Source organism: Oncorhynchus mykiss, unplaced genomic scaffold (genome assembly GCF_013265735.2).
Source record: "Oncorhynchus mykiss isolate Arlee unplaced genomic scaffold, USDA_OmykA_1.1 un_scaffold_213, whole genome shotgun sequence".
NCBI classification, from domain to species: domain Eukaryota; kingdom Metazoa; phylum Chordata; class Actinopteri; order Salmoniformes; family Salmonidae; genus Oncorhynchus; species Oncorhynchus mykiss.
In genome coordinates this window covers 24,784-50,000 of record NW_023493684.1, presented here as the reverse complement: position 1 = coordinate 50,000, position 25,217 = coordinate 24,784, and the positions used below count along the sequence as shown (strand labels likewise).

The 25,217-nt window shown below is 39.5% G+C and overlaps 1 protein-coding gene across 1 annotated transcript in view; it reads left to right on the top strand.

Annotated features, from left to right (window-relative positions):
* The window catches only part of LOC118947901 (unconventional myosin-XV-like), a gene marked incomplete at its 3' end in the record, with an annotated part of 118,221 nt that overhangs the window by 69,100 nt on the left and 23,904 nt on the right, over positions 1-25,217 (top strand). Inside the window, exons 30-34 of the mRNA XM_036972940.1 lie at positions 3,440-3,533; positions 4,330-4,427; positions 4,590-4,699; positions 4,917-5,011; positions 15,058-15,181. Of these exons, the coding sequence (XP_036828835.1) occupies positions 3,440-3,533; positions 4,330-4,427; positions 4,590-4,699; positions 4,917-5,011; positions 15,058-15,181 (521 nt within the window). The remainder of the gene's footprint in view (positions 1-3,439; positions 3,534-4,329; positions 4,428-4,589; positions 4,700-4,916; positions 5,012-15,057; positions 15,182-25,217) is intronic.

Sequence of the window (25,217 nt, the reverse complement as noted above, 5' to 3'; positions counted from 1 at the left end):
CTACACAGGTATCCTATCCTACCATCCTGCTACACAGGTATCCTATCCTACTACACAGGTATCCTATCCTACCATCCTACGACACAGGTATCCTATCCTACCATCCTACTACACAGGTATCCTATCCTACCATCCTGCGACACAGGTATCCTATCCTACCATCCTACTACACAGGTATCCTATCCTACTACACAGGTATCCTATCCTACCATCCTACTACACAGGTATCCTATCCTACCATCCTATGACACAGGTATCCTATCCTACCATCCTACTACACAGGTATCCTATCCTACTACACAGGTATCCTATCCTACCATCCTGCTACACAGGTATCCTATCCTACCATCCTATGACACAGGTATCCTATCCTACCATCCTACTACATAGGTATCCTATCCTACTACACAGGTATCCTATCCTACCATCCTATGACACAGGTATCCTATCCTACCATCCTACTACACAGGTATCCTATCCTACTACACAGGTATCCTATCCTACCATCCTACTACACAGGTATCCTATCCTACTACACAGGTATCCTATCCTACCATCCTACAACACAGGTATCCTATCCTACCATCCTACTACACAGGTATCCTATCCTACCATCCTACGACACAGGTATCCTATCCTACCATCCTACTACACAGGTATCCTATCCTACTACACAGGTATCCTATCCTACCATCCTACAACACAGGTATCCTATCCTACCATCCTACTACACAGGTATCCTATCCTACCATCCTACTACATAGGTATCCTATCCTACCATCCTACGACACAGGTATCCTATCCTACCATCCTACTACACAGGTTACCTATCATACTACACAGGTATCCTATCCTACCATCCGACAACACAGGTATCCTATCCTACCATCCTACTACACAGGTATCCTATCCTACCATCCTACTACACAGGTATCCTATCCTACCATCCTACTACACAGGTATCCTATCCTACCATCCTACAACACAGGTATCCTATCCTACCATCCTACTACACAGGTATCCTATCCTACCATCCTACTACACAGGTATCCTATCCTACCATCCTACTACACAGGTATCCTATCCTACTATACAGGTATCCTATCCTACCATCCTACGACACAGGTATCCTATCCTACCATCCTACTACACAGGTATCCTATCCTACTACACAGGTATCCTATCCTACCATCCTACAACACAGGTATCCTATCCTACCATCCTACTACACAGGTATCCTATCCTACCATCCTACTACACAGGTATCCTATCCTACCATCCTACTACACAGGTATCCTATCCTACTATACAGGTATCCTATCCTACCATCCTACAACACAGGTATCCTATCCTACCATCCTACGACACAGGTATCCTATCCTACCATCCTACTACACAGGTATCCTATCCTACCATCCTACTACACAGGTATCCTATCCTACCATCCTACTACACAGGTATCCTTCCTACCATCCTACTACACAGGTATCCTATCCTAGCATCTTACTACATAGGTATCCTATTCTACTACACAGGTATCCTATACTACCATCCTACTACAAAGGTATGCTATCCTACCATCCTACTACAAAGGTATCCTATCCAATCATGCTACTACACAGGAATCCTATCCTACCATCCTACTACAAAGGTATCCTATCCTGCCATCCTACTACCTAGGTATCCTATCCTACTATCCGACAACACAGGTATTCTATCCTACCATCCTACCTCATGGGTATCCTATCCTACCATCCTACTACACAGGTATCCTATCCTACCATCCTACGACACAGGTATCCTATCCTACGACACAGGTATCCTATCCTACTATCCTACTACACAGGAATCATATCCTATCATCCTACTACACAGGTATCCTATCCTACTATCCTACAACACAGGTATCCTATACTACCACCCTACTACAAAGGTATCCTATCCTACCATCCTACTACAAAGGTATCCTATCCTACCATCCTACTACACAGGTATCCTATCCTACCAATCTACTACACAGGTATCCTATCCTACTACACTAGTATCCTATCCTACCATCCTACGACACAGGTATTCTATCCTACCTTCCTACTACACAGGTATCCTATCCTACCATCCTACTACACAGGTATCCTATCCTACTACACAGGTATCCTATCCTACCATCCTACGACACAGGTATCCTGTCCTACCATCCTACTACACAGGTATCCTATCCTACCATCCTACGACACAGGTATTCTATCCTACCTTCCTACTACACAGGTATCCTATCCTACCATCCTACGACACAGGTATCCTATTCTACTACACTAGTATCCTATCCTACCATCCTACGACACAGGTATTCTATCCTACCTTCCTACTACACAGGTATCCTATCCTACCATCCTACGACACAGGTATTCTATCCTACTATCCTACAACACAGGTATCCTATCCTACCATCCTACAACACAGGTATTCTATCCTACCATCCTACTACACGGGTATCCTATCCTACCATCCTACGACACAGGTATTCTATCCTACCATCCTACAACACAGGTATCCTATCCTACCATCCTACTACACAGGTATCCTATCCTACCATCCTATGACACAGGTATCCTATCCTACTATACAGGTATCCTATCCTACCATCCTACAACACAGGTATCCTATCCTACCATCCTACTACACAGGTATCCTATCCTACCATCCTATGACACAGGTATCCTATCCTACTATACAGGTATCCTATCCTACCATCCTACTACACAGGTATCCTATCCTACCATCCTATGACACAGGTATCCTATCCTACTATACAGGTATCCTATCCTACCATCCTACAACACAGGTATCCTATCCTACCATCCTACTACACAGGTATCCTATCCTACCATCCTACTACACAGGTATTATATTCTACCATCCTACTACACAGGTATCCTATCCTACCATCCTATAACACAGATATCATATCCTACAACACAGGTATCCTATCCTGCCATCCTACTACACAGGTATCCTATCCTACCATCCTACTACACAGGTATCCTATCCTGCCATCCTACAACACAGGTATCCTCTCCTACCACCCTACTACATAGGTATCCTATCCTACTACACACGTATCCTATCCTACCATCCTACAACACAGGTATCCTATCCTACCATCCTACAACACAGGTATCCTATCCTACCATCCCACTACACAGGTATCCTATCCTACCATCCTACTACATAGGTATCCTATCCTACTACACAGGTATCCTATCCTACCATCCTACGACACAGGTATCCTATCCTACTACACAGGTATTCTATACTACAACACGTTTATCCTATCCTACCATCCTACGACACAGGTGTCCTATCCTACCATCCTACTTCTATCTCAGGCTGTGTGAGGCGTGGAGGGGGTGTTCTATACTGTCTGTCTGTGTTCCTGTAGGGGAGTGTGTGAGGCGTGGAGGGGGTTTTCTATACTGATGAAGGAGCATGGGCAGTGGGCGGAGCTAGCCGGTCATGATTACGTCATGGATCTGGTGGGTATATCACACACACCACATACACACATTAAGCTAACTCAGAGTTATCAGGCTAACTGAGAGTTATCAGGCTAACTGAGAGTTATCAGGCTAACTGAGAGTTATCAGGCTAACCGAGAGTTATCAGGCTTTCTGAGAGTTATCAGGTTAACTGAGAGTTATCAGGTTAACTGAGAGTTATCAGGTTAGCTGAGAGTTATCAGGCTAACTGAGAGTTATCAAGCTTTCTGAGAGTTATCAGGTTAACCGAGAGTTATCAGGCTAACCGAGAGTTATCAGGCTAACCGAGAGTTATCAGGCTAACCGAGAGTTATCAGGTTAACCGAGAGTTATCAGGCTAACTGAGAGTTATCAGGCTAACTGAGAGTTATCAGGCTAACTGAGAGTTATCAGGCTAAGGCTAACTGAGAGTTATCAGGCTAACTGAGAGTTATCAGGCTAACTGAGAGTTAACTGAGAGTTATCAGGCTAACTGAGAGTTATCAGGCTAACTGGCCCTAACTGAATCCTGTTTTAGATCTCAGACTTTGAAAACATCTGGCCCTAACTGAATCCTGTTGTAGATCTCAGACTTTGAAAAGGTCTGTCCCTAACTGAATCCTGTTGTAGATCTCAGACTTTGAAAACGTCTGGCCCTAACTGAATCCTGTTTTAGATCTCAGACTTTGAAAACGTCTGGCCCTAACTGAATCCTGTTGTAGATCTCAGACTTTGAAAACGTCTGTCCCTAACTGAATCCTGTTGTAGATCTCAGACTTTGAAAAGGTCTGTCCCTAACTGAATCCTGTTTTAGATCTCAGACTTGGAGCTGCCGTCCGACTTCCCCAAACAGAAGAGTTACTTCATCATCTCAGCTGAGGATCCTAATAGGGTTCGAACCAACGCCAGCCTGTGAGTCCAAACACACACAAACCCAAACCCTTCACTGGGGAGCTAACACAGGTCTCAGGGAATGTTACTTATCACCCAGCCAGGAGGATTGGTTCATCAGGGAAATGGTGGGCTCTGATTGGCCCAACACACTAATCACCCAGCCTGTTTGTGTGTGACCAGAACTCTGTTTGGCAGTGGTTTTGACAGTGATGAAGAGCTGCCCCCGCCCTTCCTCAGCACCACCCAACCTGCGTACAGCCTGCCAGGCTCTGACGGATACTCCAGCCACGGTACACACACACACACACACACACAGCACACACACACACACACACACACACACACACACACACACACACACACACACACACACACACACACACACAGCACACACACACACAGCACACACACACACAGCACAACACACAACACACAACACACAGCACACAGCACACAACACACAACACACACACCAGTATAGTGATATTAACAGTGTTTCCTCTCCAGTGGAGTCTGATGTGTTCAGCGATGGTCAGACTCAGAGAGGGGTGGATCGCTACCTGGACAGCCTCTTCAACCCTGTGTTATCAGACGGCAGCACGGTGAGACACACACAGTGTGTGTGTGTGTGTGTGTGTGTGTGGGTGTGGGTGTGTGTGTGTGGGTGGGTGGGTGGGTGGGCAGTATGAATGGAGCAGACTATAGCGGGGGATTAAGTTACTAAACTACACAGGTATCATATCCTACCGTCCTACCGTATTTCATACAACCGGAGGGCTGCTGGATTCAGACCCCAGGTTCCTTCTTCTGCCGTAGGGCCCTGGAGCATAACATAACACAACACACATCATATCATAACACATCATAACATATAACACAACACATCATAACATATAACATAACACATCACAACATATCATAACATATCATAACATAACACATCACAACATAACACAACACATCACAACATAACACAACACATCATAACATATAACACAACACATCATAACATATAACACAACACATCATAACATATAACACAACACATCATAACATATAACACAACACATCATAACATATAACACAACACATCATAACATATAACACAACACATCATAACATATAACATAACACACCATAACACATCATAACACATCATAACATAACACATCATAACATAACACATCATAACATAACACATTATACCATATAACATAACACATCATAACATATAACATAACACATCATAACACAACACATCATAACATAACACATCATAACACATCATAACATAACACATTATACCATATAACATAACACATCATAACACATCATAACATAACACATCATAGCATATAACATAACACATCATAACATATAACACAACACATCATAACATATAACATAACACATCATAACATAACACATCATAACATAACACATCATAACATATAACATAACACATCATAACATATAACACAACACATCATAACATATAACATAACACATCATAACATAACACATTATACCATATAACATAACACATCATAACATATAGCATAACACATCATAACATAACACATCATAACATATAACATAACACATCATAACATAACACATCATAACATAACACATCATAACACATCATAACATAACACATTATACCATATAACACATCATAACATATAGCATAACACATCATAACATAACACATCATAACACATCATAACATAACACATCATAACATAACACATCATAACACATCATAACACATCATAACATATAACATAACACATCATAACATAACACATCATAACATATAACATAACACATCATAACACATCATAACATAACACATCATAACACATCATAACATAACACATCATAACATAACACATCATAACACATCATAACATAACACATCATAACATAACACATCATAACATATAACACATCATAACACATCATAACACATCATAACATATAACATAACACATCATAACATAACACATCATAACATATAACATAACACATCATAACACATCATAACACATCATAACACATCATAACATAACACATCATAACATAACACATCATAACATAACACATCATAACATAACACATCATAACACATCATAACACATCATAACATATAACATAACACATCATAACATAACACATCATAACATATAACATAACACATCATAACACATCATAACATAACACATCATAACACATCATAACACATCATAACATAACACATCATAACACATCATAACACATCATAACATATAACATAACACATCATAACATAACACATCATAACATATAACATAACACATCATAACACATCATAACATAACACATCATAACACATCATAACATAACACATCATAACACATCATAACATAACACATCATAACACATCATAACATAACACATCATAACATAACACATCATAACATGACACATCATAACATAACACATCATAACATAACACAACACACATCATAACATATAACATCATAACATATAACACAACACATCATAACATAACACATCATAACATAACACATCATAACATAACACATCATAACATATAACATAACACATCATAACATATAACACATCATAACATATAACATAACATATAACATAACACATCATAACATAACACATCATAACATAACATATAACATAAAACATCATAACATAACACATCATAACATAACACATCATAACATATAACACATCATAACATAACACATCATAACATAACACATCATAACATAACACATCATAACATATAACATAACATATAACATAACACATCATAACATAACACATCATAACACATCATAACACATCATAACATAACACATCATAACATATAACATAACACATCATAACATAACACATCATAACATAACACATCATAACATATAACATAACACATCATAACATAACACATCATAACATAATACATCATAACATTTCACATCATAACATAACACATCATAACATAATACATCATAACATATAACATCATAACATAACACATCATAACACATAACACATCATAACATTTCACATCATAACATAACACATCATAACATAACACATCATAACATAACACATCATAACACATCATAACATAACACATCATAACATAATACATCATAACATTTCACATCATAACATAACACATCATAACATAATACATCATAACATATAACATCATAACATAACACATCATAACACATAACACATCATAACATTTCACATCATAACATAACACATCATAACATAACACATCATAACATAACACATCATAACACATCATAACATAACACATCATAACATAATACATCATAACATTTCACATCATAACATAACACATCATAACATAATACATCATAACATATAACATCATAACATTTCACATCATAACACATAACACATCATAACATAACATATAACATAAAACATCATAACATAACACATCATAACATAACATATAACATAACACATCATAACATAACACATCATAACATATAACATAACACATCATAACACAACACATCATAACATAACACATCATAACATAACACATCATAACATATAACATAACACATCATAACACATAACACATCATAACATAACATATAACATAAAACATCATAACATAACACATCATAACATAACATATAACATAACACATCATAACATAACACATCATAACATATAACATAACACATCATAACATAACACATCATAACATAACACATCATAACATAATACATCATAACATTTCACATCATAACATAACACATCATAACATAATACATCATAACATATAACATCATAACATAACACATCATAACACATAACACATCATAACATTTCACATCATAACATAACACATAATAACATAACACATCATAACATAACACATCATAACACATCATAACATAACACATCATAACATAATACATCATAACATTACACATCATAACACATAACACATCATAACATAACATATAACAGAAAACATCATAACATATAACATAACACATCATAACATAACACATCATAACATATAACATAACACATCATAACATAACACATCATAACATAACATAACACATCATAACATAACACATCATAACATAACACATCATAACATATAACATAACACATCATAACATAACACATCATAACATAACACATCATAACATATAACATAACACATCATAACATAACACATCATAACATAACACATCATAACATAATACATCATAACATAACACATCATAACATAATACATCATAACATAACACATCATAACATAACACATCATAACATAATACATCATAACATAACACATCATAACATAACACATCATAACATAACACATCATAACATATAACATAACACATCATAACACATAACACATCATAACATAACATAACACATCATAACATATAACATAACACATCATAACACACAACACATCATAACATATAACATAACACATCATAACACATAACACATCATAACATAACATAACACATCATAACATATAACATAACACATCATAACATATAACATAATACATCATAACACAACACATCATAACATAATACATCATAACATATCACACCATAACATATAACATAACACATCATAACATAACACATCATATCATAACACATCATAACACATCATAACATAATACATCATAACATAATACATCATAACATAACACATCATATCATAACACATCATAACACATCATAACACATCATAACATAACACATCATAACACATCATAACACATCATATCATAACACATCATAACACATCATAACATAACACATCATATCATAACACATCATAACACATCATAACATAATACATCATAACACATCATAACACATCATAACACATCATAACATAACACATCATAACACATCATAACACATCATAACACATCATAACATAACACATCATATCATAACACATCATAACACATCATAACATAATACATCATAACACATAACACATCATATCATAACACATCATATCATAACACATCATAACACATCATAACACATCATAACACATCATAACATAACACATCATATCATAACACATCATAACACATCATAACATAATACATCATAACACATCATAACATAACACATCATAACATAACACATCATAACATAATACATCATAACATAACACATCATAACACAGCATAACATAACACATCATAACACATCATAACACATCATAACACATCACAACATAACACATTATACCATATAACATAACACATCATAACACATCATAACACATCATAACATAACACATCATAACACATCATAACACAACACATCATAACATATAACATAACATATCATAACACATCATAACACAACACATCATAACATAACACATCATAACATAACATATAACATAACACATCATAACATAACACATCATAACATAACACATCATAACATAACACATCATAACATAACACATCATAACATAACATATAACATAACACATCATAACATAACACATCATAACATAACACATCATAACATAACACATCATAACATAACATATAACATAACACATCATAACATAACACATCATAACACAACACATCATAACACATCATAACACATCATAACACATCATAACATAACACATCATAACATAATACATCATAACACATCATAACACATCATAACACATCATAACATAACACATCATAACACATCATAACATAACACATCATAACACATCATAACATAATACATCATAACATAACACATCATAACACATCATAACACATCATAACACATCATAACATAACACATCATAACATAACACATCATAACACATCATAACATAACACATCATAACACATCATAACATAATACATCATAACATAATACATCATAACACATCATAACACATCAAAACATAACACATCATAACATAACACATCATAACATAATACATCATAACACATCATAACACATCATAACACATCATAACATAACACATCATAACATAATACATCATAACACATCATAACACATCATAACACATCATAACATAACACATCATAACACATCATAACATAACACATCATAACACATCATAACATAATACATCATAACACATCATAACACATCATAACACATCAAAACATAACACATCATAACATAACACATCATAACATAACACATCATAACACATCATAACACATCATAACACATCATAACATAACACATCATAACACATCATAACACATCATAACATAACACATCATAACACATCATAACATAACACATCATAACATATAACATAACACATCATAACACATCATAACACATCATAACATATCATAACACATCATAACATAACACATCATAACATAACACATCATAACATAACACATCATAACACATCATAACATAACACATCATAACACATCATAACACATCATAACACATCATAACATATAACATAACACATCATAACACATCATAACATATAACATAACACATCATAACATAACACATCATAACACATCATAACACATCATAACATAACACATCATAACATAACACATCATAACACATCATAACATAACACATCATAACACATCATAACACATCATAACACATCATAACATATAACATAACACATCATAACACATCATAACATATAACATAACACATCATAACATAACACATCATAACACATCATAACACATCATAACATAACACATCATAACATAACACATCATAACACATCACAACATATAACATAACACATCATAACATAACACATCATAACACATCATAACACATCATAACACATCATAACACATCATAACATAACACATCATAACATAACACATCATAACACATCATAACATATAACATAACACATCATAACATAACACATCATAACATAACACATCATAACATAACACATCATAACACATCATAACATATAACATAACACATCATAACATAACACATCATAACACATCATAACACATCACAACATAACACATTATACCATATAACATACACATCATAACACATCATAACACATCACAACACATCACATATAACATAACACATCATAACATAACACATCATAACATAACACATCGTAACATAACACATCATAACATATAACATAACACATCATAACATAACACATCATAACATAACACATCATAACATATAACATAACATATAACATAACACATCATAACACATCATAACATAACATAACACATCATAACACAACACATCATAACATAATACATCATAACACAACACATCATAACATAACATAACACATCATAACACAACACATCATAACATAACATAACACATCATAACACAACACATCATAACATAATACATCATAACATAACACATCATAACACAACACATCATAACATAACATAACACATCATAACATATAACATAACACATCATAACATAACATATCATAACATAACACATCATAACATAACACATCATAACATAACACATCATAACATAACACATCATAACATAACACATCATAACATATAACATAACATATAACATAACACATCATAACATAACACATCATAACATAACACATCACAACATAATACATCATAACATAACACACCATAACATAACACATCATAACATAACACATCATAACATAACACATCATAACATAACACAACATAACATAACACATCATAACATAACACAACATAACATATAACATAACATATAACATAACACATCATAACATAACACATCATAACATAACACAACATAACATAACACATCATAACACATCATAACATAACACATCATAACATAACACATTATAACATAACACATCATAACATAACACAACATAACATAACACATCATAACACATCATAACATAACACATCATAACATAACACATCATAACATAACACATCATAACATAACACATCATAACATAACACAACATAACATAACACATCATAACACATCATAACATAACACATCATAACATAACACATCATAGCATAACACATCATAACATAACACATCATAACATAACACATCATAACATATAACATAACACATCATAACATAACACATCATAACATATAACATAACACATCATAACACATCATAACATAACACATCATAACATAACACATCATAACATAACACATCATAACATAACACAACATAACATAACACATCATAACACATCATAACATAACACATCATAACATAACACATCATAACATATAACATAACACATCATAACACATCATAACATAACACATCATAACATAACACATCATAACATATAACATAACACATCATAACATAACCTATGAAGGCACTGAACCCCTGAACTAGCTCACATTCTCCCAATGTGTGTGTCTGTTTGGGTGATTGAGAGCAGAGCAGAAGGTTGTGTGTCTGTCTGGGGGATTGGGAGCAGAGCAGAAGGTTTTGTCTGTCTGGGGGATTGGGAGCAGAGCACAAGGTTGTGTGTCTGTCTGGGGGATTGGGAGCAGAAGGTTGTGTGTCTGTCTGAGGGATTGGGAGCAGAGCAGAAGGTTGTGTGTCTGTCTGGGGGATTGAGAGCAGAGCAGAAGGTTGTGTGTCTGTCTGGGGGATTGGGAGCAGAGCAGAAGGTTGTGTCTGTCTGGGGGATTGAGAGCAGAAGGTTGTTTGTCTGTTTGGGTGATTGAGAGCAGAGCAGAAGGTTGTGTGTCTGTCTGGGGGATTGGGAGCAGAGCAGAAGGTTGTGTGTCTGTTTGGGTGATTGAGAGCAGAGCAGAAGGTTGTGTGTCTGTCTGGGGGATTGGGAGCAGAAGGTTGTGTGTCTGTTTGGGTGATTGAGAGCAGAGCAGAAGGTTGTGTGTCTGTCTGGGGGATTGGGAGCAGAGCAGAAGGTTGTGTGTCTGTCTGGGGGATTGGGAGCAGAGCAGAAGGTTGTGTGTCTGTCTGGGGGATTGGGAGCAGAGCAGAAGGTTGTGTGTCTGTCTGGGGGATTGGGAGCAGAGCAGAAGGTTGTGTGTCTGTCTGGGGGATTGGGAGCAGAGCAGAAGGTTGTGTGTCTGTCTGGGGGATTGGGAGCAGAGCAGAAGGTTGTGTCTGTCTGGGGGATTGGGAGCAGAGCAGAAGGTTGTGTGTCTGTTTGGGGGATTGGGAGCAGAAGGTTGTGTGTCTGTCTGGGGGATTGGGAGCAGAAGGTTGTGTGTCTGTCTGGGGGATTGGGAGCAGAGCAGAAGGTTGTGTGTCTGTCTGGGGGATTGGGAGCAGAGCAGAAGGTTGTGTGTCTGTCTGGGGGATTGGGAGCAGAGCAGAAGGTTGTGTGTCTGTCTGAGGGATTGGGAGCAGAGCAGAAGGTTGTGTGTCTGTCTGGGGGATTGGGAGCAGAGCAGAAGGTTGTGTGTCTGTCTGGGGGATTGGGAGCAGAGCAGAAGGTTGTGTGTCTGTTTGGGGGATTGGGAGCAGAGCAGAAGGTTGTGAGTCTGTCTGGGGGATTGGGAGCAGAAGGTTGTGTGTCTGTCTGGGGGATTGGGAGCAGAGCAGAAGGTTGTGTTTCTGTCTGGGGGATTGGGAGCAGAAGGTTGTGTGTCTGTCTGGGGGATTGGGAGCAGAGCAAAAGGTTGTGTGTCTGTCCGGGGGATTGGGAGCAGAGCAGAAGGTTGTGAGTATGTCTGGGGGATTGAGAGCAGAGCAGAAGGTTGTGAGTCTGTCTGGGGGATTGAGAGCAGAGCAGAAGGTTGTGTGTCTGTCTGGGGGATTGGGAGCAGAAGGTTGTGTGTCTGTCTGGGGGATTGGGAGCAGAGCAGAAGGTTGTGTGTCTGTTTGGGGGATTGAGAGCAGAGCAGAAGGTTGTGTGTCTGTCTGGGGGATTGAGAGCAGAGCAGAAGGTTGTGTGTCTGTCTGGGGGATTGGGAGCAGAGCAGAAGGTTGTGTGTCTGTCTGGGGGATTGGGAGCAGAGCAGAAGGTTGTGAGTCTGTCTGGGGGATTGAGAGCAGAAGGTTGTGTGTCTGTCTGGGGGATTGGGAGCAGAAGGTTGTGTGTCTGTCTGGGGGATTGAGAGCAGAGCAGAAGGTTGTGTGTCTGTTTGGGGGATTGAGAGCAGAGCAGAAGGTTGTGTGTCTGTCTGGGGGATTGAGAGCAGAGCAGAAGGTTGTGTGTCTGTCTGGGGGATTGGGAGCAGAGCAGAAGGTTGTGTGTCTGTCTGGGGGATTGGGAGCAGAAGGTTGTGTGTCTGTCTGGGGGATTGGGAGCAGAGCAGAAGGTTGTGTCTGTCTGGGGGATTGAGAGCAGAAGGTTGTGTGTCTGTCTGGGGGATTGGGAGCAGAAGGTTGTGTGTCTGTCTGGGGGATTGAGAGCAGAAGGTTGTGTGTGTGCAGCTCTTAGGGTGTGTATGGTATTACCCAGGGAGGATAGAGTTCCAATGACTGGGCCAATTACGGACCTCCCTCTCTGTTCCTCGCTGTCCTTTCCTCTGTCTCTCTCACTCCGTCCATCAGGCTGTTTTAGTCTCAACACTGTTCTCCGTCTCTCTCAGGACCTGGACAAGCCAGCCAGTATGACAGGCCGGATGAAGGGAGGAGGAGGAATAGGAGGAGGAGAGGAGGAGAGAGGTCAGGCCCCCTCCAGCAGACCATATCCCCCAGGACTACAGCCCGGAGGTCTGTCTGTCTGTCTGTCTGTCTGTCTGTCTGTCTGTCTGTCTGTCTGCTCGCCAATTCTTTCTTTCTGTCTGTCTGTCTGTCTGTCTGCTCGCCAATTATTTCTTTCTTTCTGTCTGTCTGTCTGTCTGCTCGACAATTATTTATTTCTGTCTGTCTGTCTGTCTGTCTGTCTGTCTGTCTGTCTGTCTGTCTGTCTGTCTGTCTGTCTCTCACTCTCTCTCTGTCGATTTCAATTTCAATTGAAGGGCTTGTTGTCATGGGAAACATGTTAACATTGCCAAAGCATGTGAAGTAGATAATAAACAAAGTGAAATAAACAATATAAATTACACTCACAGAAGTTCCCAAAAAATAAATACATTTAAAATGTCATTTTATGTGCAAATAGTTTAAGAACACAAGGGAAAATAAATCAGCATAAATATGGGTTGTATTTACAATGGTGTTTGTTCTTCACTGGTTGCCCTTTTCTTGTGGCAACAGGTCACACATCTTACTGCTGTGATGGAACACTGTGGTATTTCACCCAGTAGATATGGGAGTTTATCAAAATTGGGTTTGTTTTTTAACTCTTTGTGTATCTGAGTAATCTGAGGGAAATATGTCTCTCTAATATGGTCATACATTGGGCAGGAAGTGCAGCTCGGTTTCCACATCATTTTGTGGGCAGTGAGCACATAGCCTGTCTTCTCTTGAGATCCATGTCTGCCTACGGCGGCCTTTCTCAATAGCAAGGCTATGCTGACTGAGTCTGTACATAGTCAAAGCTTTCCTTAAGTTTGGGTCAGTCACAGTGGTCAGGTATTCTGCCACTGTGTGTCTCTGTTTAGGGCCAAATAGCATTCTAGTTTGCTCTGTTTTTTTGTTATTATTATTTTTTTGTTGACACATTTCTTGACACATTGGAAATAATTATATTTTTGTTTTCATAGGGTTAGGGTTTGTTTTCATGATTTGATTGGGTCTAATTGTGCTGCTGTCCTGGGGCTCTGTAGGGTCTGCTTGTGTTAGTGAACAGAGCCCCAGGACCAGCTTGCTTAGGGGACTCTTCTCCAGGTTCATCTCTCTGTGGGTGATGGCTTTGTTTTTTGTTGTTGTTTACTTAACCTTTATTTATCCAGGCAAGTTAGTTATGAACAAATTCTTATTTACAATGACGGCCTACCAAAAAGGCAAAAGGCCTCCTGAGGGGACGGGGGCTGATATTAAAAATATAAAATAAAAGTACAATATAAATATAGGACAAATCACAACAAGAGAGACAACACTACATAAAGAGAGACCTCAGACAACAACACACATCACAACAAGAGAGACAACACTACATAAAGAGACCTCAGACAACAACACACATCACAACAAGAGAGACAACACTACATAAAGAGAGACCTCAGACAACAACACACATCACAACAAGAGAGACAACACTACATAGAGAGAGACCTCAGACAACAACACACATCACAACAAGAGAGACAACACTACATAAAGAGAGACCTCAGACAACAACACACATCACAACAAGAGAGACAACACTACATAAAGAGAGACCTCAGACAACAACACACATCACAACAAGAGAGACAACACTACATAAAGAGACCTCAGACAACAACACACATCACAACAAGAGAGACAACACTACATAAAGAGAGACCTCAGACAACAACACACATCACAACAAGAGAGACAACACTACATAGAGAGAGACCTCAGACAACAACACACATCACAACAAGAGAGACAACACTACATAAAGAGAGACCTCAGACAACAACACACATCACAACAAGAGAGACAACACTACATAAAGAGAGACCTCAGACAACAACACACATCACAACAAGAGAGACAACACTACATAAAGAGAGACCTCAGACAACAACACACATCACAACAAGAGAGACAACACTACATAAAGAGAGACCTCAGACAACAACACAAATCACAACAAGAGAGACAACACTACATAAAGAGACCTCAGACAACAACACACATCACAACAAGAGAGACAACACTACATAAAGAGACCTCAGACAACAACACACATCACAACAAGAGAGACAACACTACATAAAGAGAGACCTCAGACAACAACACACATCACAACAAGAGAGACAACACTACATAAAGAGAGACCTCAGACAACAACACACATCACAACAAGAGAGACAACACTACATAAAGAGAGACCTCAGACAACAACACACATCACAACAAGAGAGACAACACTACATAAAGAGAGACCTCAGACAACAACACACATCACAACAAGAGAGACAACACTACATAAAGAGACCTCAGACAACAACACACATCACAACAAGAGAGACAACACTACATAAAGAGACCTCAGACAACAACACACATCACAACAATAGAGACAACACTACATAAAGAGACCTCAGACAACAACACACATCACAACAAGAGAGACAACACTACATAAAGAGAGACCTCAGACAACAACACACATCACAACAAGAGAGACAACACTACATAAAGAGAGACCTCAGACAACAACACACATCACAACAAGAGAGACAACACTACATAAAGAGAGACCTCAGACAACAACACACATCACAACAAGAGAGACAACACTACATAAAGAGACCTCAGACAACAACACACATCACAACAAGAGAGACAACACTACATAAAGAGAGACCTCAGACAACAACACACATCACAACAAGAGAGACAACACTACATAAAGAGAGACCTCAGACAACAACACACATCACAACAAGAGAGACAACACTACATAAAGAGAGACCTCAGACAACAACACACATCACAACAAGAGAGACAACACTACATAAAGAGAGACCTCAGACAACAACACACATCACAACAAGAGAGACAACACTACATAAAGAGAGACCTCAGACAACAACACACATCACAACAAGAGAGACAACACTACATAAAGAGAGACCTCAGACAACAACACACATCACAACAAGAGAGACAACACTACATAAAGAGAGACCTCAGACAACAACACACATCACAACAAGAGAGACAACACAACACTACATAAAGAGACCTCAGACAACAACACACATCACAACAAGAGAGACAACACTACATAAAGAGAGACCTCAGACAACAACACACATCACAACAAGAGAGACAACACTACATAAAGAGACCTCAGACAACAACACACATCACAACAAGAGAGACAACACTACATAAAGAGACCTCAGACAACAACACACATCACAACAAGAGAGACAACACTACATAAAGAGACCTCAGACAACAACACACATCACAACAAGAGAGACAACACTACATAAAGAGACCTCAGACAACAACACACATCACAACAAGAGAGACAACACTACATAAAGAGACCTCAGACAACAACACACATCACAACAAGAGAGACAACACTACATAAAGAGACCTCAGACAACAACACACATCACAACAAGAGAGACAACACTACATAAAGAGACCTCAGACAACAACACACATCACAACAATAGAGACAACACTACATAAAGAGACCTCAGACAACAACACACATCACAACAAGAGAGACAACACTACATAAAGAGAGACCTCAGACAACAACACACATCACAACAAGAGAGACAACACTACATAAAGAGACCTCAGACAACAACACACATCACAACAAGAGAGACAACACTACATAAAGAGACCTCAGACAACAACACACATCACAACAAGAGAGACAACACTACATAAAGAGACCTCAGACAACAACACACATCACAACAAGAGAGACAACACTACATAAAGAGACCTCAGACAACAACACACATCACAACAAGAGAGACAACAATACATAAAGAGAGACCTCAGACAACAACACACATCACAACAAGAGAGACAACACTACATAAAGAGAGACCTCAGACAACAACACACATCACAACAAGAGAGACAACACTACATAAAGAGACCTCAGACAACAACACACATCACAACAAGAGACACCACAACACTACATAAAGAGACCTCAGACAACAACACACATCACAACAAGAGAGACAACACTACATAAAGAGACCTCAGACAACAACACACATCACAACAAGAGAGACAACACTACATAAAGAGAGACAACACTACATAAAGAGAGACCTCAGACAACAACACACATCACAACAAGAGAGACAACACTACATAAAGAGACCTCAGACAACAACACACATCACAACAAGAGAGACAACACTACATAAAGAGACCTCAGACAACAACACACATCACAACAAGAGAGACAACACTACATAAAGAGAGACCTCAGACAACAACACACATCACAACAAGAGAGACAACACTACATAAAGAGACCTCAGACAACAACACACATCACAACAAGAGAGACAACACTACATAAAGAGAGACCTCAGACAACAACACACATCACAACAAGAGAGACAACACTACATAAAGAGAGACAACACTACATAAAGAGAGACCTCAGACAACAACACACATCACAACAAGAGAGACAACACTACATAAAGAGAGACCTCAGACAACAACACACATCACAACAAGAGAGACAACACTACATAAAGAGAGACCTCAGACAACAACACACATCACAACAAGAGAGACAACACTACATAAAGAGAGACAACACTACATAAAGAGAGACCTCAGACAACAACACACATCACAACAAGAGAGACAACACTACATAAAGAGAGACCTCAGACAACAACACACATCACAACAAGAGAGACAACACTACATAAAGAGAGACCTCAGACAACAACACACATCACAACAAGAGAGACAACACTACATAAAGAGAGACCTCAGACAACAACACACATCACAACAAGAGAGACAACACTACATAAAGAGAGACCTCAGACAACAACACACATCACAACAAGAGAGACAACACTACATAAAGAGAGACCTCAGACAACAACACACATCACAACAAGAGAGACAACACTACATAAAGAGACCTCAGACAACACTACATAAAGAGAGACCTCAGACAACAACACACATCACAACAAGAGAGACAACACTACATAAAGAGAGACCTCAGACAACAACACACATCACAACAAGAGAGACAACACTACATAAAGAGAGACCTCAGACAACAACACACATCACAACAAGAGAGACAACACTACATAAAGAGACCTCAGACAACAACACACATCACAACAAGAGAGACAACACTACATAAAGAGAGACCTCAGACAACAACACACATCACAACAAGAGAGACAACACTACATAAAGAGAGACCTCAGACAACAACACACATCACAACAAGAGAGACAACACTACATAAAGAGAGACCTCAGACAACAACACACATCACAACAAGAGAGACAACACTACATAAAGAGACCTCAGACAACAACACACATCACAACAAGAGAGACAACACAACACTACATAAAGAGACCTAAGACAACAACACACATCACAACAAGAGAGACAACACTACATAAAGAGAGACCTCAGACAACAACACACATCACAACAAGAGAGACAACACTACATAAAGAGAGACATCAGACAACAACACACATCACAACAAGAGAGACAACACTACATAAAGAGAGACCTCAGACAACAACACACATCACAACAAGAGAGACAACACTACATAAAGAGAGACCTCAGACAACAACACACATCACAACAAGAGAGACAACACAACACTACATAAAGAGACCTAAGACAACAACACACATCACAACAAGAGAGACAACACTACATAAAGAGAGACCTCAGACAACAACACACATCACAACAAGAGAGACAACACTACATAAAGAGAGACCTCAGACAACAACACACATCACAACAAGAGAGACAACACTACATAAAGAGAGACCTAAGACAACAACATAGCAAGGCAGCAACACATGACAACACAGCATGGTAGCAACACAACATAACAACAACATGGTAGCAACACAACATAACAACAACATGGTAGCAACACAACATAAGAACAACATGGTAGCAACACAATATGACAACACAACATGGTAGCAACACAACATACCAACAACATGGTAGCAGCACAACACTACATAAAGAGAGACCTAAGACAACAACATAGCAAGGCAGCAACACATGACAACACAGCATGGTAGCAACACAACATAACAACAAAATGGTAGCAACACAACATAACAACAACATGGTAGCAACACAACATGACAACAAAATGGTAGCAACACAACATGACAACAACATGTTAGCAACACAACACGACAACAACATGGTAGCAACACAACATGACAACAACATGGTAGCAACACAACATGACAACAAATCAAATCAAATCAAATGTATTTATACAGCCCTTCGTACATCAGCTGATATCTCAAAGTGCTGTACAGAAACCCAGCCTAAAACCCCAAACACCAAGCAATGCAGGTGTAGAAGCACGGTGGCTAGGAAAAACTCCCTAGAAAGGCCAAAACCTAGGAAGAAACCTAGAGAGGAACCAGGCTATGTGGGTGGCCATTCCTCTTCTGGCTGTGCCGGGTGGAGATTATAACAGAACATGGCCAAGATGTTCAAATGTTCATAATTGACCAGCATGATCGAATAATAATAAGGCAGAACAGTTGAAACTGGAGCAGCAGCACGGCCAGGTGGACTGGGGCATGGTCCTAGGGCTCAGGTCCTCCGAGAGAGAGAAAGAAAGAGAGAAGGAGAGAATTAGAGAACGCACACTTAGATTCACACAGGACACCGAATGGGACAGGAGAAGTACTCCAGATATAACAAACTGACCCTAGCCCCCCGACACATAAACTACTGCAGCATAAATACTGGAGGCTGAGACAGGAGGGGTCAGGAGACACTGTGGCCCCATCCGAGGACACCCCCGGACAGGGCCAAACAGGAAGGATATAACCCCACCCACTTTGCCAAAGCACAGCCCCCACACCACTAGAGGGATATCTTCAACCACCAATTTACCATCCTGAGACAAGGCTGAGTATAGCCCACAAAGATCTCCGACACGGCACAACCCAAGGGGGGGCGCCAACCCAGACAGGATGACCACATCAGTGAATCAACCCACTCAGGTGACGCACCACGTCCAGGGACGGCATGAGAGAGCCCCAGTAAGCCAGTGACTCAGCCCCTGTAATAGGGTTAGAGGCAGAGAATCCCAGTGGAAAGAGGAGAACCGGCCAGGCAGAGACAGCAAGGGCGGTTCGTTGCTCCAGAGCCTTTCCGTTCACCTTCACACTCCTGGGCCAGACTACAACATGGTAGCAACAAAACATGACAACAACATGTTAGCAACACAACATGACAACAACATGGTAGTAACACAACATGACAACACAACATGGTAGCAACACAACATGACAACACAGCATGGTAGCAACACAACATGACAACAACATGGTAGCAACACAACATGACAACAACATGTTAGCAACACAACATGACAACAACATGGTAGCAACACAACATGATAGCAACACAACATGACAACACAGCATGGTAGCAACACAACATGACAACAGCATGGTAGCAACACAACATGACAACACAGCATGGTAGCAACAACATGACAACACAGCATGTTAGCAACACAACATGACAACAACGTGGTAGCAAAACAACATGACAACAACATGTTAGCAACACAACATGACAACAACATGGTAGCAACACAACATGACAACAACATGGTAGCAACACAACATAACAACAACATGGTAGCAACACAACATGACAACAACATGGTAGTAACACAACATGACAACAACATGGTAGCAACACAACATGACAACACAGCATGGTAGCAACACAACATGACAACAACATGGCAGCAACACAACATGGCAGCAACACAACATGACAACAACATGTTAGCAACACAACATGACAACAACATGGTAGCAACACAACATGACAACAACATGGTAGCAACACAACATGGTAGCAACACAACATGACAACAACATGTTAGCAACACAACATGGTAGCAACACAACATGGTAGCAACACAACATGACAACAACATGTTAGCAACACAACATGGTACAAACATTATTGGGCCCAGACAACAGCACAAAGGACAAGAAGGTAGAGACAACAATACATCGCAAAGCAGCCACAACTGTCAGTAAGATTGTCTGTCCATGATTGAGTCTTTCAATGAAGAGATTGAGATCAAACTGTCCAGTTTGAGTGTTTGTTGCAGTTCGTTCCAGTCGCTACCTGCAGCGAACTGAAAAGACGAGCGACCCAGGGATGTGTGTGCTTTGGGGACCTTTAACAGAATGTGATTGGCAGAACGGGTGTTGTATGTGGAGGATGAGGGCTGCAGTAGGTATCTCAGATAGGGTGGAGTGAGGCCTAAGAGGGTTTTATAAATAAGCATCAACCAGTGGGACATGCGACGGGTATACAGAGATGACCAGTTTACAGAGGAGGGTTCCTGTTTAAACCAGGCCTTTCTCACTCTCTGTGTTCCTGTTTAAACCAGGTCTCTCTCTCTCTCTGTGTTCCTGTTTAAACCAGGCCTCTCTCTCTCTCTCTCTCTGTGTCCCTGTTTAAACCAGGCCTCTCTCACTCTCTCTGTGTCCCAGTTTAAACCAGGCCTCTCTCTCTCTCTCTGTGTCCCTGTTTAAACCAGGCCCCTCTCTCTATTTCTGTTCCTGTTTAAACCAGGCCTCTCTCTCACTCTCTCTCTCTGTGTGTTCCTGTTTAAACCAGGCCTCTCTCTCTGTGTTCCTGTTTAAACCAGGCCTTTCTCACTCTCTGTGTTCCTGTTTAAACCAGGCCTCTCTCACTCTCTGTGTTCCTGTTTAAACCAGGCCTCTCTCACTCTCTGTGTTCCTGTTTAAACCAGGCCTCTCTCTCTCTCTGTGTTCCTGTTTAAACCAGGCCTCTCTCTCTCTGTGTTCCTGTTTAAACCAGGCCTCTCTCTCTGTGTGTTCCTGTTTAAACCAGGCCTCTCTCTCTCTGTGTTCCTGTTTAAACCAGGCCTCTCTCTCTCTCTCTCTCTCTCTCTCTCTCTCTCTCTCTCTCTCTCTCTCTGTTCCTGTTTAAACCAGGCCTCTCTCTCTCTCTGTGTTCCTGTTTAAACCAGGCCTCTCTCTCTCTGTGTTCCCGTTTAAACCAGGCCTCTCTCTCTCTCTGTGTTCCTGTTTAAACCAGGCCTCTCTCTCTCTCTCTGTGTGTTCCTGTTTAAACCAGGCCTCTCTCTCTCTCTGTGTTCCTGTTTAAACCAGGCCTCTCTCTCTCTTTCTGTGTTCCTGTTTAAACCAGGGCCTCTCTCTCTCTGTGTTCCTGTTTAAACCAGGCCTCTCTCTCTCTTTCTGTGTTCCTGTTTAAACCAGGGCCTCTCTCTCTCTGTGTTCCTGTTTAAAACAGGCCTCTCTCTCTCTCTCTCTCTCTGTGTGTTCCTGTTTAAACCAGGCCTCTCTCTCTCTCTCTGTGTGTTCCTGTTTAAACCAGGCCTCTCTCTCTCTCTGTGTGTGTCCCTGTTTAAACCAGGCCTCTCTCTCTCTATCTCTGTGTTCCTGTTTAAACCAGGCCTTTCTCACTCTCTGTGTTCCTGTTTAAACCAGGCCTCTCTCACTCTCTGTGTTCCTGTTTAAACCAGGCCTCTCTCTCTCTGTGTGTTCCTGTTTAAACCAGGATTCTCTCTCTCTGTGTTCCTGTTTAAACCAGGCCTCTCTCACTCTCTGTGTTCCTGTTTAAACCAGGCCTCTCTCTCTCTGTGTGTTCCTGTTTAAACCAGGCCTCTCTCTCTCTCTGTGTTCCTGTTTAAACCAGGCCTCTCTCTCTCTCTCTCTCTCTGTGTTCCTGTTTAAACCAGGCCTCTCTCTCTCTGTGTTCCTGTTTAAACCAGGCCTCTCTCTCTCTCTCTCTGTTCCTGTTTAAACCAGGCCTCTCTCTCTCTCTCTCTCTCTCTCTCTCTCTCTCTGTGTTCCTGTTTAAACCAGGCCTATCTCTCTCTGTGTTCCTGTTTAAACCAGGCCTATCTCTCTCTCTGTGTTCCTGTTTAAACCAGGCCTCTCTC